The sequence below is a fragment of the Sorghum bicolor genome, chromosome 4 (assembly GCF_000003195.3).
Source record: "Sorghum bicolor cultivar BTx623 chromosome 4, Sorghum_bicolor_NCBIv3, whole genome shotgun sequence".
Classification (NCBI taxonomy): Eukaryota; Viridiplantae; Streptophyta; class Magnoliopsida; order Poales; family Poaceae; genus Sorghum; species Sorghum bicolor.
The window spans coordinates 3525764-3543421 of record NC_012873.2 but is presented as its reverse complement, the minus strand read 5'-3'; the positions used below and the strand labels follow the sequence as shown (position 1 = coordinate 3543421).

Below are 17658 nucleotides of genomic sequence, written 5' to 3'. Positions count from 1 at the left end.
AAACCGCATCGCAAACCGCATCGATGAGGGGGCAACTCCGGAATACGCGGGAACTCGGGGGTGCCCACCGCAAAAGCGGCATCATCGCGTCGTTGATCCGCGTGCCGAGTCCCAGGGCTGGGCGTTAACCTCGCGTGCGCCCTGCAGCAGCCAGCACCAGCGTGGAGGAGAGGAGAGGAGTCCACGCGAGTGAGGAGAGGGAGCAGACGAGGGAGGAGAGGAGAGAGATCTCTCCCCCCCCCCCCCCCCCCCCCCCACACACACACAACCCACCCCCCGACCCTTCCTCCTCCTCCTCCTCTCGGCATCTCCGGCGGGCGGGCGGGCGAGCAATTCGGCCATGGATCCCCCACGCGGAGGTCAGCGCTCCTCGTCCCTTCCCTCCCTCCACGGTTTCTCTTTCCCCGTACTTCTCCGCGCGCGCTCGATCCGCGCGGCCCGTGGTTCGCTCCGCGGGTCTCCGCGCGCGGCCGGGGCCGATTGCGCGATGCGTAGCTGGGATTCTCCGTCCGCGTCCCGGCGTCGAGGTTCCATGGCGCGAGCGCGCGGGCGGCGGCGGCGGCGGCGGCGGGGCTGTCCTTCGTTCCTGGCGCGGGCGAACGAGGCGCTCCCTCGCCGCGAATCCGAGATTTACCGTGCATGCGCGGGGCCTGGCGGTTCCAGCGCTTGAATTGCTTGTGGGGTTGGTCTAGTCGCCGCGCCGCATGTGGTGGGGGTCGGCGCCGCCGGCTCCGGCTCCGGTAACGTTAGATTCGCGTGCATGCGGCGGTGGCTACGCGCATTGCGGCCGTTTCGCCCGTGGCGAGTGCGGCGGGGGGCGGCCGGGGGGATTCGGTGCCTTTACGTCGTTGTCCGGTGATGTACGTGTCTACGGCTGCCGCCTCATTTGTTGTTGTTGGTACCCGGTGGTGGTACTGGTACCAAAGTATCTCTTTTGGGACGGGAGAAAGGCCTGGGACGGGCGGTGGCTACCGCCTCAGCTGCTGCTGGGGGGCTACTGTTGCGGTTCGTGGACTTGGATGCCCGTTGTGTGATTCCAATCGCGTTGACCTGGCCGTGTGGGATGTTTATTCGGATGCGCAGGTTTGCTTGGTTTGCCTTGGTGGTGTGGCCGCTTTAGGTTGATGGAGGCGGCTGTGTGCTGATTTCGCTTGTACAGATTTACAGAGGGTTTGTGTTTGTTGCCTTCCTTTGATGCTGTGTATAGGTAGAGGCTTTGCAAGTAGAATGTTCCTAATACTAGCGAATAATATATGCTAGGAGCTACTGTTGCAGTTTGTGGTTTTGGATGCCCATTGTGTGATCCTGATCAAGTTGACCTGGTCGTGTATGCGCTGCTTTGTGTGCCTGGTGGTATGGCCGCTTTAGGTTGATGGAGGCAGCTGTGTGTTGATTTCATTTGTTATACAGGTTTACAGAGGGTTGAAGTTTCTTGTTATGCAGGTAGAAGGTTCCTAATACTACTAGCTAATAATATATTCTGGGGGTTACTGTTGCAGTTCGTACATTTGGATGCCCATTGGTTGATCCTGATCGCGTTGGCCTGGCTGTGTAGGATTTTTATTCGCATGTGCTTCTTTTTTTGCCTTGTTAGAGTGCCTGCTTTAGGTAGACGGAGGAAGCCGTGTGTTGATTCTATTTGTTATGCAGGTGTACAGAGGGTTTAAGTTCTTAGGAGAGTGCATTTCTTGCCTTCAATTTTTGCTGTTTATAGGTAGAGGCTGTGTAAGTAGAAGGTTCCTAATACTATAGCTAATAATATATGCTGGGGGCTAATGTTGCAGTTCGTGAATTTCGATGCCCATTCGGTGATTCTGACCGCGTTGACTTGGCTGTGTGGGTTTTATTCGCACACGCTGCTTTGTTTGCCTTGTTGTTGTTTCCGCTTTAGGTTGATGGAGGCAGCCGTGTGTTGATTTCATTTGTTATACAGATTTACAGAGGGTTTAATTTTCTTAGCGGAGTGTATTTCTTTCCTTCCGTTGTTGCTGTCTATAAGTAGAGGCTGCACAAGTAGAATGTTACTGACACTAGCTAACGCTATATGTGGAACACATTCATAGCTCCATAAAACATGCCTCGTATGTGGTGCCAGAATCTGAGTTATGTGGAAGTGCCATGCAAGTCTATTATAAATGGTCAGTTACGAAAAGGCCTATATATACTGGGAAATTGTACTAGAGTTATTATATTTTGTACCAAGTCCTTGATTACTTTTCTATTTATGGAATATATTTGCATGCTTTCCTTTTTTATGGATCCACATTACTTTTTCCTTTAAAACATAATAGTATTGCGGGAGGGATCTACAAATATGATGTAGTATTAAATTTGGGGGGGGGGGAAGGAAAAATGCCACCAGGCCTGGGTAGAAGCCCAACAGCCCCCGCAAACCTAACTGCCTAGGGTAAAGAGGGCAAAAGAGAAGGGAGGCGGCCGCCGCCACCGGTGTGCGGGCTGGAGGCGACAGCCCCTTTGTGGTGGAGTCCGGATCAGAGGCAGTGGCCCTGCTTCTGCGTCGACCAGAGGCGGCCGCTGCGGCTAGTGCTGCTGGATTAAGGGAGGATGACTACTCCTGGGTGGTACCCTTCAGATCCCCCACTCTCTGTGTCTCCCGAACGCATTTATCTGTCTCATGCTCTATTTCTTCCATGCTCTGTCTGTCTTTGTCTCCCGCCGGAATCTCCTGCTTTCCCCCCCTTTCTTCTACTGCTTTTATCCGCCGATGACACCTCATATAGTCATATGGTGGCCGCTACAAGTTATTTCCCTGATTTGGATGCCAAAGCGATGATTTTGGGATGTCACATCCATAAGGCGGATGATGTACCTATGTTAGTCAAGTTGTCAGGCATGGTGTCACCCCAAGACTGCTCGATGCTTAAGTGAGCCTTAATAACAATGGTTTTTGGTAAGATATTTGATATCTTATAAAAACCATTGCAGCCTGAAACTGACATACTCATGCATGGTATAGATATATAACACTTGTAAATGTGCATTGTTGGCAAACAAAAGAAGCTTGATTACACATGATTCTTTTCCAACACTGTTTCTTGTTTGTTTATCTGTTTCTAGGATTATGTTGGAACGACAACCCTAGTCTTTGCAACCAGTATTCCTTGGATGCTTTATGGGATCTAATAAATTTAAAGTTTCTATTTCTGGGCTTCAACTTTGATGATTTCTTATGACTACAAAGTTCCTTGCAAACATGCTTCTGCTATATTTTTAAGCACATTGGTGATGTATCTAAGATTATACTATTATAGTGCTGCAAAAACTTGAATTCTATTTTGTATATATTGAATGGATGGTAATATGTTGTGTTATTTATTACTCCAGGAACAGTGATTGATCCTGCTAAATGTCGATTGATGAGTGTGGATGAAAAGCGAGAACTTGTTCGTGATTTATCAAAGAGCCCAGAAAGTGCTCCTGACAGGCTCGTTGCATGGACCCGTCGGGAAATTGTAGAGATTCTTTGTTCTGATCTTGGAAGGGAAAGGAAATATACTGGTTTATCCAAACAGAGAATGCTAGATTATCTCTTCAGGGTGGTGTCTGGAAAATCATCTGGTCCTGTGGAACATGTACAAGAGAAAGAGAAAGGGAAAGAGAAAGGGAAAGAGAAAGAGAAAGAGAAAGAGTCAATTCCTGAGCCCAATACAACTAACCATCAGTCCCCTGCCAAACGACCGAGAAAGAGTGAAAATCCATCACGATTACCGATTATCACAAACAACTCTGCAGCATCTGATGTAACTGGGCCACCTAATAATCCACGCTTCTGCCAAAATGTAGCTTGCAGGGCTATTCTCAGGGACAAATTTTGCAGACGCTGTTCATGCTGCATTTGTTTCAATTACGATGATAACAAGGACCCAAGCCTCTGGTTGTCGTGTAGTTCAGACCAACACTTACAAAAGGATACCTGTGGTTTTTCATGTCATCTTGAATGTGCTCTAAAGGACGAAAGGACTGGTATCCTGCAGAGTGGACAATGCAAGAAACTTGATGGTGGCTATTATTGCACTCGCTGTTGGAAACAGAATGATTTGCTTGGGTACTGTTCTGTAGCATCTTTTTGTTATACAGTTTTTATGCAATTTGATTCTTTTTTTGTTCCTGTGCTTCCAGTCTTATTGCCTCCATATCTTAGTCTGAGCTTCCAGTATATCCTGCACTGATAGACGTAAACAATTGAAAAATATTACTTTGATAGTCGTGAGGTTTAGCTTTGATTTTTTTCATCATATTTATCTTCCAAATACTACACTTAATGTACCTTACCTGGTGAAAAAGATCAAAGCTTATTATATATCACTTTCTTTTAGCTTTCCTGTTCTGTTCTTAGGGATTGATCCTTGTACTGTCATCATTTAATCAAAGGAAATAATGCTCAGAGGTAGAGAAACAAGTTTTAGATATTTCAAACTGTCATGCTTTAACTTTGTGCAATGAGCTATTGGTGTGGATACTCTATTCTACCTGGTTGAATGATCAATTCATCCAGTTCCCCCCCTCTGGAGTAAGATTTGTTTGTCGGGACAGGCAGTTTTATGCTACGAGTATTTTAGGTAGCAGACTATGAAAACAGGTCCTGAACCCTATTTAATTTTCTAGTTTTTATATCTTCTTGAGGTATCTTAGCTCTAGTTTAGGTAGCACTGATAAACAGTCTGTTCTTTTGATTGGAATGCATGAATTGTTAATCGGCAGAGCCATTTGGTATTGTTAACATGCTGAGCTAGCACGTGACTATTAAATTTCCTTTCTCATTTCTCAGGTCCTGGAAGAAACAACTGGTGACAGCAAAAGATGCTCGGCGATTGGATGTATTGTGTCATCGGATTTATCTCAGTCACAAGATCCTCATCTCCACAGAGAAGTACTTGGTATTGCATGAGATTGTTGATACAGCATTGAAGAAACTGGAGGCTGAGGTCGGTCCTATATCTGGAGCTCCGAATATGAGCCGTGGAATTGTTAGTCGACTTACTGTTGGTGCTGAAGTTCAGAAACTTTGTGCTCAAGCAATAGATGCTATGGAATCATTGTTCTCGGATGTATCTCCTGCTAGTTCAAGAATTCAGCGTATGTTTTGTACCCTGCATTTTTTATGTTCACATATACAAATGGAATTTGACTAATTGATCCATGTTTCCATTTTCAGGACCATCTATGATACCACCAAACTTTGTAAAGTTTGAAGCTATAACCCCAACATCTGTTGTGGTATTTTTGGATTTGGTTCACTGTCCTATGCTTGCCCAAGAGGCAACTTCGTTTAATATCTGGCACCGAGTGGCTGTTACTGAATCGTACCTGTCAAATCCGAGTGGCATAATACTTGCGCCATCGAAAAAATTACCTGTCACTGGGCTTGCACCGGCTACAAGCTATATCTTTAAGGTTATTGCTTTCAAGAATTCAATCGAGTTGGGGTCATGGGAAATTAGAACGAAGACAAGCTGTCAAAAGGATGATCCAAGGGGTTCAATGCCAGGTGGTACTGGACTAGGACAAAATAGTGAGAGCCCAAAGGCAAACAGTGATGGCCAGTCTGATCCTTCCTCAGAGGGTGTTGACTCAAACAATAATACTGCTGTTTATGCTGATCTAAACAAGTCCCCTGAAAGTGATTTTGAGTACTGCGAAAATCCTGAGATCCTAGATTCAGATAAAGCGTCTCATCACCCCAGTGAACGCATTGATGACTTGCAAAATATACAGATAGCTGCAGATAGGATAACAGAAGTCACTGAGCTGGAAGAAGCGCCTGGGCTCTCAGCCTCAGCCTTGGATGAGGAACCCAATGCTTGTGTTCAAACATTGCTTCTCAGAGAGTCAAACTCACTAGAACACAATCAAAGAGCTGTAGTTCCTAGATCACAGGATACATCTAATGTACTGGCTGGAAATGAGTTGATGATTGTTGGACCTCGATATGCTGGTTCTGTGCCACCCATTGCAACAAGAGGTGTGGAAAACTGCAAGGAGAATGGTGGAAGGGGCTTCAAACCCAAACCTTGTGACAACGTTGTTCATAATGGCTCTTCAAAGCCTGAAAGGGAACCGGGCAATTCGTCAAACAAAAGAACATCTGGTAAAATGGAGGACCTTGGCCACAAGGATAATTCCTCTGAAGTGTCCTATGAGTACTGTGTAAAGGTGGTTAGGTGGCTGGAGTGTGAGGGCTATATTGAGACAAACTTCAGGGTGAAGTTCCTTACATGGTTTAGCTTGCGTGCCACCCTGCAAGAGAGAAAGATAGTTAGTGTCTATGTGGATACTCTTATTGATGACCCTGTCAGTCTTTCTGGCCAGCTTGTTGACAGCTTCTCGGAGAGGATATATAGCAAAAAGCGGCCTTCCATGCCTTCTGGTTTCTGCATGGACCTGTGGCATTAAGGAACTGCAAGCTCTTACCATTTTCTTTGTAGGGAGCATATTTGGTCCCATTCTTTCGTTGCAGATCATTGCATTGATTCTTCATTGGAAATTTCACTGAAGTATTTGACTTACACATCTTCATTGAAACTTTCCTTCGCAATGACAGTAGGTTATGTTATCGGGCAACTTCTTTTTCCTTTTCCGTTTTCTACATTTGCTCCATAATAGGTTACAGTGCTATCATCTGTACCGTCCATTTTAATCTTAGAGCATCAATAGGCTGCACTGTTCGGTCAGCTTGGGGCATCATGAATTCTGTGGCGTGTGGCTGCTCTGAAGAAGGATGATTATCAGGCTGGATCAGGACTGCACCTGTGTCTGTGGGATGAAGCAGGCTTGGTATGGACGTTGACGAATCCGAGCTAACCATGTCTTGTCAGTAAAATGGTTGTGCTGTATCTTCGGTGGATTTGCATTTTCTTGCTGACTCTTGTTGGGAATGGGAGGAATGATGTTTAAGGTGCAGAACGTCTGCCTTAATTAATGTTATATTGACTCATGCTTCTCTGTCTACTGCTGCATTTGTGGGTTCGCTGGTGTTCTGTTTGAGATCCTCCGTTTCTGTGTTGCATGGGTTCGCTGGTGTTCTGTTTGAGATCCTCCGTTTCTGTGTTGCACCTGTTTGCCATTCCAGTGCACTGACAGTGTACTACATGGCAAGGCATTCATGATTGAACGAGTGCTTGCTGCTTGGTCTATGGACTGCAGTCTATGGACCATGATTGAATCTTCCTTTTTTGCTTTTCAGCTCAACGAAGGCTGGAAAAGAAATGACGTCTAAATATGTCACTTGGATGTTTTTTTTGGTTGTGATTGTGATGCGTTGATTAATATTAGGGCTATTTGGTTCTTCTTGCTACATTTTAGCTAGCGAAACTTTAGTTACTTTATTAATTAGTAACTAAACTTCTGAACACAATGACTTTAAAAAAGCTAAAATAGTTTAGCTCCACTAGTCATCCAAAAATAGTTGCTCCATTCGACATCTCAAATCATTGCATGCAACAGATGCAATTAGCCGATTTTGCAGCCGAAGTTTTGATAGGAATAAAGACTTTAGTGGATTTTTTCTTCAACATTATTATTTTTTTCATCTGGATCTCTTCTTGATTTTTTGCTGGTCAAAGAAAACGATTCTTGGTTTCTTGTTCGTCAAAGATAAAAACGCAGAAGAGTAGAGATGTAGAAGCTGTTTTAACTAGAATGACTCATAAGGATTTATGTTTTTTTTATTAGAATGACTCTTCAAAATAAGGATCTAGAGAGTGAGTTTAGAAAAACTGTCAGATATGTTCTTATCGTCTATAACCATTCATCCCAATGCAGAAATTCCTACAATCCATGTGTGCATCAAACATGAAAACGGTCATTTGGAGATGAGAGTGCATGGCAAGGCTGGCTCTCAGTCGAAGCCGGTGCACGCGGACCGCCGGACTGTGGTTCAGTGAACCATAGTGTTCACTGAACATACTCCTTGTTTACAAGGAGGGGCATGGCATGTCCCTTTCACGAAGAAAGCACACCAAAAATACAACATTTTCTTTTTACTATATGCATGGGAAGCTTTACCATCATATTTTCTCAGGTACTAGCTCCTTACAAAAAGTATCTTCCATCGTACCCACCAACAAAAGAATCTGCGTTGAACTGACAAACAAGAGAGACACAGGAGCAGGGGGCAACCCCTCCTCTCCTGATTCACAAAAAAACAAAAAAAAAACTTGTTCTTCTTTACACATTTCCAGAATAAAATGGCCAGACATTCATACTTTAGTCACCGAAAAAACTTCCAGGCTAAGGCGGTATATGTTTACAGAAGATTTATAGAACAACAGCAGATTCCAGTGTAAGGCACATATAGACAATTAGACCTACTTCTGGTCCTCGATCGTCACGTTTATATTGCGAACGATGCTCCTCCCTTCAATTTCCCGTCACTCAGAATGTCAACCAGGTCATTATCCAAACACAATTCCTGCAGTAATCACAAACTTTAACATATAGTACCCCTGCTAGTTGATAGCATGATCTCGAGATCAGCTTGTGCCGGAGAAGGAAATGGTGGTGCTGATTAGCTAGCTTTACCTTGTCACTTGCTGAACGGTGATGAGCTTGATCCATGGAAGGAGGAAGTGAGGAAGAAGAAGAAGAATATTCCGACGGCGAGACGAGCCGGTGCAGCCGGATGAGCTCGGGCATGACGACGGTCTCCAGGTCCGGCCGGTCCCTGCGCCGCATCTCGCAGCACTTGAGCGCGATCTCGGCGAACGCCTGCGCCTCCTGCACGGGCCAGCCGGTCACTTTGCCGTCCAGGAGGTCGGCGAACGTGCCTTCCTCCAGCGCGTCGGAGACGGCGTACGCCAGCCCCATGGCCTCCCTGGCGGTGACCATCTGCAGGAAGATGACGCCCAGCGCGTACACGTCGGACTTGGTGCACACCAGCCCCGTCTTCTGGTACTCCGGGTCGATGTAGCAGAAGGTGCCCGCCGCCGCCGTCTCCCGGTACTGCGTCGTCGCCGCGGCGCCGTCCATGGACCGCGGGATGATGCGCGCCAGCCCGACGTCGCCGATCTTGGTCACGAAGTTGCCGTCAAGGAGGATGTTGCCCGGCTTGAGGTCGCGGTGCACGAACGCCTCGGGCTTCATCTTGTGCAGGTACAGCAGGCCGCTCGCGATCTCCACGGCGATCCTGAACCGGAGCTGCCATGGCAGCGGCGGCGTGCCGGAGTGGCAGAAGAGCCGCTCCTCCAGGCTGCCGTTCGGCATGTACTCGTACACCAGGCACCCGTACTCCGGGCACGCTCCGACCAGGTGCACCATGTTCCGGTGACGAATGTTGTTCAGCAGCTCAACCTGACGAATGATGAAAAGATTATTCATCACATTTTCTTCATATAAATGTGAAACCAATCGTGTATGCAACAGGCTTGTAATATATATACCTCCTGTCGGAACTGCTTGAGTCCCTGAGTTATATTAGAATAGAGGATCTTGATGGCAACAAGAGTGTTGTCAAGTGTGGCCTTGTAGACAGGTCCATAACCTCCTTCCCCAATCTTCAGCTCGTCGGCGAAATGATTAGTCGCGTTCGTGATATCGTCTGCGGTAAATATTCTGCACTCGAGCCTAGTAGGCAGGCACTCTAGCATCCTTTTAGTCTCAATTGGCCTTGGCAAGGCTTTAAGCTTGAGGTCAAGCTTGCGAGTCTCTTCCGGAGTAGACCCGTTCATGGTGTCGTCTCTAGGCGAGCTAATCGGTGGCCAGCGTCTCAAGAACGGGTGAATGACTTCCTGCGAATCATGATCTTTAAACTCCTCTGTAATCCTTTCTCCACGTTGAGCGTCACGAGGTGGAGGGTCGAGGGTCAGGAGTTTATGCTTTGGTCCAATTGCTGACTGAGAACATGCTTCTGCCTCTGCCTCTGGTTTGTTTCTGTGAGATGGAGGGATGGAAGAGCCTTTTGGGTTTCTGGCCATCTCCTTGTGTTCCTGTTCAAAAACATGCACATGAATTTTCAATCACACAATCGGGCCCAAATAGGTAGCTGTGGTCCAAAATGATCGATTCAGATTTAGTTTAGATTCAGAATTGTAACCACAATCATTTTACAGTGTAAGTAATAATAATAATCAGCAAGCACAAGGTACCAACAATACCTCTGCGTAATTATTCCGTGGAAGCATATCGCCATTCTTTTGCTTCCGTTCGATCCTAAAGAGACTTAGTTCGTCTTCATCATCTTTCTGCAGATCATATATATGCTGTAGGTAAGCCCACGTGTATATGTCGCAATAACATTTTTGCAAATGAATGGATCTTCAAAACAACAGATAGCATGTGGAAGTGTTGAGAGCATAGTGTTAGATGGTGGTAATTTGATTCAGTGCATTCTTCACTTGCCGTTGGAGACAGTGGACTGTACACATTGTATCCAGGATTTAGAGTGCTATCCTTGAGGCTTGAGTCATCAAATCCCAGGAATCGTCTACGTGGAGCATGAGATGCTTGTTCATTGTCCGTATTCAGAGAAAGCAATGGATGTCTATATGGCCGAGAATATTCTGGAGACAAATGATAGCCATGTTGATCAACGTCGTTTAGGAATCCACTTGGGCATGAAGATGCTGTTTGTACAGATGAAGAGTCGTCGCTGTGCCGTTGTTGATCTGATGACGTGAAGCTTCCACCTTCTGTTGATTCATCAGAACTGGCATAAATGGGCATCAGAGCACGTACTGGTATAGGCCAGAGCAGAGTTCAAATGTTGTGAAAGAAACAGAAACTAGCAACATGTACAAAAACAAAAAAAACACAGAGGAGTCATGTTATGATGGAATTGAAGAGGACAAATTTTCTTTAAAAAAAAGAATTGAAGCGGACAAATAGTTCAAATAACTTATCAGTGCAAATCTAAACAAATTGCGGATAGATGTGGTAGTGCAAATATTGTCCAGGAGACAATGCTGACATGGTGGTGAGGAAGCTCACTGTGTTTATGTACGGTTGAAAATTTGCAACAAGAGCCTACAGCTGACAAAGATGATCATTTCTGCAGGTGGAAAGAAAAACTTGAACTCTCACCTTGGAAGATTGTGTTTAGGCAGATCAGATTTCAAATCTTCTTTGCCTGTATCATTTGCATAAGTGGCAGGCCTAAAAGAAGAAATCTTTCCTTTCGCTATCACATACACTGAACAGTAGCTCGGCGCAGATTTTGTGACAGATGTTGGCACATCCAATTTCCATATTGTTCTGGAAAAAGTAAGGGAATGACACACTCACTCATTGAAGTTGGACAATTTTGTTCCAAGCATGATATATACTGGAATCATTTGAGAAATGGAATTGTTTTTTTTTTGGAACATAAGAAATGGAATTGTGTGCACGGTTTGTTTAAGATTTTACACCACACTACCTTGTAAATGCATTCCTGGATGCTGCCCCCAGTACTACCTTATCGACCTTGTTACTCACAACAAAATCAACAATCGCTTTCGACACATCTGTTCCATCCAGGACAATTTCCCTGCATTGCAACTGTAGATATTAAAGTAAGTCAGACAAAAAGGTAATTATGGTACCAAATCGTAATGTTTATGTAGAAGAGATCAAAGAAAGGGCACTTAATCATAATGTATAAAGCAACGATCCTTGCCAATATTATTTAAACAAGTGGTTAATCAACATCTGCATTGCCTCCGCCCCCCCCTTTTTTTTTTTGAAAGATCCGGTATTACCGGCTTTGATTCATTAATAAGAGAGGAAGCAAACATCCAAATACATGCGCGAGCTGCACCCCCCAGTCGCCGAGGCCACGCAGGCTTAGTTACATAACTGAACATTGTGTTCCATTAGAAGGGAAGGTAAGGTGGTGAGGGTGCATACCCCTCTCCTGCTGCAGAAACACTGGAAGGGGATCATCAGATCTTTAGCCTGAAGATCCAACTGAGCATGCAAATCGGCCGGAATGTCATCCTGTACGTGTGATATGGCGAACTGCTTGCCACCTGAACACATGGTAATCAGAAATTCAGGCATTCAGCAACACGTCTGACTGATGATGGATGGAATCAAGATTGCATTTCTGAACAATTGATCCCCCCCCCCCCCCTCAAATAATCAAATCATGTTTGCGTAGCATCGCGTCACGATTGGGATTTCACTAATTGATCAAGAACCAGATCTTTCTCCTTCCTGCTAAGTGCTAATTACGTACCGGGACCCTGGAGGAAGGTGGGTTTGCGGCGGACGTGGATGAGGAAGAACGGCCGGGCGCGGGAGAGGATGTTGTCGGCGGCCCACTTGAGCGCGTACTGGCTGCCCCTGTCGCCGTCGACGGCGACGGCCGCCCTCCCGTGCTCTGTCGACGACAGCGGGTTGCAGTGCTTCACGGCAGCGTCGGCGGCGTCCTTGCGTGTGTCCTTCTTCTTCGCCGGTGCCACGATGGGCTGCGTGGGGAACGTGTACGACATCTCCGGGCGGTGCTGGTCCTGGTCGTGGCGGAGGTGGAGGACGAGGGCATGGCGTCGATGGCGTCAACCAATGGCCTGGTGGTGGCGGTGGCGGTGGGATAAGAGAGAATGGCGCGAAAATTGAGGACGCCCGCGAGTTTGGCGGGGAACCCGCTGCTGCTGCATGCCACTCTTCTGTTTGCCCTTCAAAAGGGGAGCCCAAAGCCCAGCCCAAAGCTTGGATAGCTCAGAAAAAATAGTTTTTGTTATACTCTTCTTTGGCAAATTTGTCATGTAATATTAGAGCAACTTTAAGAGACTCTTCATATTTTTTTTAAAAAAATCTCTAAGACATTCTCTATATTCTTTCTAAATACTAGAAATAGAGATTTTGGTGAAAAAAAATCTCTAGCAACTTCTTTAATTGGTTATTCAAATATAACCATTTTCTATTCCATATTTTTCGCTAAAGATAAAAAATGAGAATGATTCTCTAAAGTGCATACAAGATAAAAAATAGAGAGTGAAAAAATATAGAAAGTGATTAGAAATAGTTTTTCAAATGATGAGTGGCAGGGACCTTCATTCTATTATCTAAAAAAATTATGATTTCGAGCGACCTTTAAAAAGACTTTTGGGGATGCTTACCATTACAAATACGGATCTTTGCTGTGTCATACCACTGTGGCTGTAACCTGCACGGCACTACTACAGAATGAGGCATTGGTCGATGCCTAAAATGGCCAAAAACCTCGGCCTTTTTGCGGCCCGGGGTTAAAGACCCCTTTAGCACCGGTTTGTGTCACGAACCGGTGCTAAAGGGTCCTGCCCAACGGCTACTGACATGTGCTGTCGGGGCAGAGACCCTTTAGCACCGGTTCTTGTTACAAACCGGTGCTAAAGGGGTACCTTTAGCACCGGCCAGAGCCACGGGCCGAGGCAAACCCTTTAGCACCGGTTTGTGTTACAAACCGGTGCTAAAAGGTAACCCTGTAGCACCGGTTTTTTCCCTGAACCGGTGCTAAAGGTCCAGTTTATAGGCCGGCTCCCTCCTCCTCTCTGCCCATTTGAAACCGAGAGCACCATTGTTCTTCTTGGAGCTTCTTCTTGCTTGTTCTTCATTTGTTCTTCATCTCCAACGCCCATCGTTGATCTTCTTCGACTCCGTCATCGTCTCTTCGCGCTTAGAGGTGACTAACTTCAGCCTTTCTTGTCTTTTTCATGTTGTTTTTGGCTTGTGATGTTCCCATCATTTTTTAGCTCAAATCCACTTTGTTATTTTGAATCATTCACATGAATTAGTATCCATATATATATATATATATATCATATTTCATGGTTGACCTAGTTTTAATGTATTTTGCAAGAATGAATTATAGTATATTTTTATGATCATAGAAAGTAGGATAGTTCAAATTAATTGGTTTGTTAATATCACTTGATTTATTTTTATTACTACATATAATGTCCATTGTATCATACATGTTTACTAGTAAATGTGGAATTTATAATTGTTTTAAAATTGAGTTTGGATAGTAGATGGCAACCGTGACCGGGTCTTCAGTCTCTCAACGGGTTCAAAAGCGATACCGTCCGGAACTCCCTCTCATTACTTGTGGCAAGTGTGGGCAGAAGATTTTGATGGAGTACTGTGGGGGTATAAACCCCTATACCCTTACGGCTAGACTTCAGCCAGGAAGCTTGGCTCACTACGAGACGAGTTCAAGGCTTGATCCGACAGCTCGGAGTTTCGCGCAAGGAAACAAGACGTGGAGATCAAGCAGGATTCTAGTCGGTTAGAATAGGAATTGATATCGAATTGTCTATGGCAATTGTAACCGACTAGGATTAGTTTCTAGATCTGTAACCCTGCCCTCCAGACTATATAAGGAGGGGCAAGGGACCCCCCTAGGACATCATATTCTCTCAGCACAAATCAATACAACCAGACGCAGGACGTAGGTATTACGCCAACTCGGCGGCCGAACCTGGATAAAAAGCTTGCCCGTGTCTTGCGTCACCATCAAGTTCGTAGTTTGCGCACCGTCTACCGATAAACTACTACCGTGGGTATACCCCAAGGTAGACTGCCGACTAGCTTTCGTCGACAGTGGCGCGCCAGGTAGGGGGTGTGCGTGCAACTTCTCCGGCGAACGAGATGGTCACGATCCCAGCTTCCGCGACCGTGCCCGAAGGCCTCACGTTCACCGTCGGCCAGATCACGTGGACGACGTGCAGCGGCGGCTTCGCGACCACGGTTCCGAAAGAGATCCAGATCCAATCTGAGATCACGCCGTCTCCGACCACACGCATGACGGCACCAAGCTCCCGACCACCGTTCCCACTCTACAAGGGAAAGGAGATCGACTGCTCGGACCTCCTCCAAGCGCTCGATCGCGCTGACTCCAAGCTACTCGAAGTCTCCCAACTAATAGACGGAGTTCTGCGCCGGCCCGACCAAGCTGCTCGAGCGGATTTTTCGAAATCCCGCCGGCCAACTCGTGTCACCACACACGAACGGCTGGGAACGTCCCTGACGATAACCTCAACCCCCTCAGGACGATCCGTCGAGCTCAAAAAGGAAGACTATCCTTGCGGCCTGAACAACTCGGCCTCTGTTTACTCACAACATGTCCAATCCGTTTTCAGCAAAGCGGGCTGGTCGCCGACAAGGAACAATCGTCACCATGTCAACATGGTGACAATCCGAGAGCTACGGGACGGCCAGGTTTCCAGCACCAACTCAAGCACCGGCTCCGTCCCCACCGAGGTTATAAACACCGACGACGAGGGCTACGACCTAGATTTTCCTTCACACCCTCCGGGTTTCGACCGATTCCCGATATTCCCCCCCCGGCGAGGGGATATTGTGTTCAATGTCAGCGCCGACGAACCGGCTGTTGACGGAGAAACAGATGACCAGAGGCAACTCCGCGAACAGCGTAACGCCGATCGCGCCCGACGGCGTGCGGACGAACAACAACAGATGCCGCCAAGTAACCTCAACGATGCCTTTGACATGGTCGGGGACCAGCCGGTCTACAAAACACCAAGCGCCAACGTGGCTGTCGCCATGGCCAACCTGGATCGGCTTCCTGACACCCCCGAATGCCAGGGAGTCCGGACCAGTATCCGAGCACACCTGATCGCCGCAATGGGACAGACAGCCACTCTGCTCAAGAGAGTCCAGGACGTCTCTTATACGGAAGCCGCCTCCGACCAGACTAATCGTAGCCGGGCCTCACCCAGCAGGCGTCGCCGCAGCCGCTCCCCCGACAACCGTCGAGGGGACTCACGGCGCAACGATGGTGGTCGGGACGCCGATGGCCGCCGCCAACAGAACCGCGTACGCGGCCAAGAAGAAGAAGATCAACACAGGGATCTCCGCCACAACATCCCTCCCAAAGATGCCCGGGACCGCATCAACAGGCGCGCCGCAGAGAGAGCAGTCCACGAAAACCTGCGCCGCATCGAGTACGATGCGACCCACGGTCCTCCGGGCCTAAGGCAGTTCTCCTCACACCTCCGCCAGGTCGTGTGGCCCCGCAATTTCAAGCTCGAAAAACTTAAAAAATACGACGGCAAGGAAAATCCAGAGAACTGGATCACTCTCTACGAAATCGCCGTCCGATCAGCGGCAGGAGATGAGCACGTCATGGCTAACTACTTCCCCGTAGTCCTCGACCAGGCTGGTCATCAGTGGCTTCTCGGCTTGCCCGAGGACTCCTTCGACTCTTGGGAAGAGCTACGACAGGCTTTCATCGACAACTTCATCGCCACATGCGAGCAGCCCGGAAACAAGTATGACCTTGAAAGGATAAGAGACAGGAAGAATGAACCTCTGCGCGATTACATCCGACGATTCTCGGATATGCGCCTCAAAATCCCGAAGATTTCTCATGACGAGGCCATATCAGCCTTTATCAAGGGCTTGCGTTTCCATGAAGCGCTGAGGAACAAGCTGTTGCGTAAGCGCCCATCAACGGTAGCAGAGCTCCTCGCCACGGCTAAAAATTACGCCGATGCTGATGACGCAGAAAAACTAATCCGAGACGATGCGAGAGGCCCCGACCAGCCCTCCCGGCGAGATGACGGTCGTGGTCGCTACGACAACAGAAATCACCGCCGCTCCGACAACCGCGATCACCGAGAAGGTTGGGATCGGCGGCGCGACAGCCGCGACGACTTCAGAGGAAAGCGCCCTCGCGAATACGACCACGAAGTGAATACGGTCAAACGTCCCAACGGACGACGGGACTACCAAGACGACTACAACAAAACGTTGAAGGGACTGTGCCAGCTACACCCAAAGTCTAACCATACCATGGAAGAGTGCCGCGTCCTCAAAAGTATCTATACACGGCGGGCCGCCCAAGAGGACTCCGCCAAGAAAAATAACAAGCGCGACGGGCACGACCACGAAGATGAGGATGAGGACCAAGACAGGGACCCCCGACACCAATACGTCAGCCCCACCGACGTGGTCCATTCCATTTTCGGGGGCAAGGTCTCCACTGAGTCCAAGCGAGAAAGAAAGCTGCTAAAGAGAGCCTGCCTCAACATAGACAGCACGGACGGGCTGATCGCAGATCCGAAATTTCCCGCGTGGTCCCACAGGGAGATCTCGTTCAGCAGGAAGGACCAGTGGGCCGCTATCCCAGAGCCGGGTCGTTTCCCACTGATTCTTGATCCCTGCATCAATAGCATCAGATTCGAGCGCGTGCTCGTGGACGGGGGAAGCTCCATCGACATCCTCTTCCGCAACAGCCTGCCCGCCCTCAAGATATCACCGGCGCAACTAAAACCTTACGACGCCCAATTCTGGGGGGTTTTGCCAGGTCAAAGTTCGGTGCCCCTCGGACAGATAACATTGCCTGTCCAATTCGGCACACCCGATCACTTCCGGACGGAGTTCATCAACTTCGTAGTCGCGGACTTCGACGGGACCTACCACGCCATACTGGGCCGCCCATCGCTGACAAAGTTCATGGCAGTCCCGCACTACTCATACCTAGTCCTTAAGATGCCCACGGAGAAGGGTGTCCTAACCGTCAGAGGCAATGTCTACACCGCGTACACCTACGAAGAAGAAAGCTTCAAGATCACCGAGGCAATTGACCTCTCAATCCGCATGGCGGAAACAGCAAACCAAGCCGCACAGCTGCCTCCCGACCAGCTCCGATTACCTGAGCAGGAGACATCCAGAAAGAATTCGAAATCCAGGGAGTACAAAGAAGTGCAGCTGGTCGAA

General features: G+C 47.8%; 2 protein-coding genes across 3 annotated transcripts; one reads left to right on the top strand and one right to left on the bottom strand.

Annotated features, from left to right (window-relative positions):
* LOC8074646 (VIN3-like protein 2) lies at window positions 258–6987 on the top strand. 2 transcript variants are annotated; one of them, XM_021459081.1, is made up of 4 exons: window positions 258–359; window positions 3346–4066; window positions 4790–5097; window positions 5177–6987. In XM_021459081.1, the coding sequence occupies exons 1-4, from the start codon at window positions 341–343 to the stop codon at window positions 6412–6414; spliced, it is 2286 nt and encodes a 761-aa protein (XP_021314756.1). In that variant the 5' UTR covers window positions 258–340; the 3' UTR covers window positions 6415–6987. The 2 variants fall into 2 exon arrangements, with proteins under 2 accessions (XP_021314756.1, XP_021314755.1); XM_021459080.1 differs by lacking the exon at window positions 258–359 and adding an exon at window positions 690–1005.
* On the bottom strand, window positions 7986–12655 carry LOC8069976 (U-box domain-containing protein 52). Its single transcript, XM_021459082.1, has 9 exons — window positions 12173–12655; window positions 11842–11963; window positions 11372–11493; window positions 11038–11208; window positions 10357–10663; window positions 10113–10199; window positions 9399–9944; window positions 8542–9309; window positions 7986–8431 (listed from the first exon to the last, which is right to left on the bottom strand). Exons 1-9 carry the CDS (start codon window positions 12426–12428, stop codon window positions 8354–8356), a joined length of 2457 nt encoding a protein of 818 aa, XP_021314757.1. The 5' UTR covers window positions 12429–12655; the 3' UTR covers window positions 7986–8353.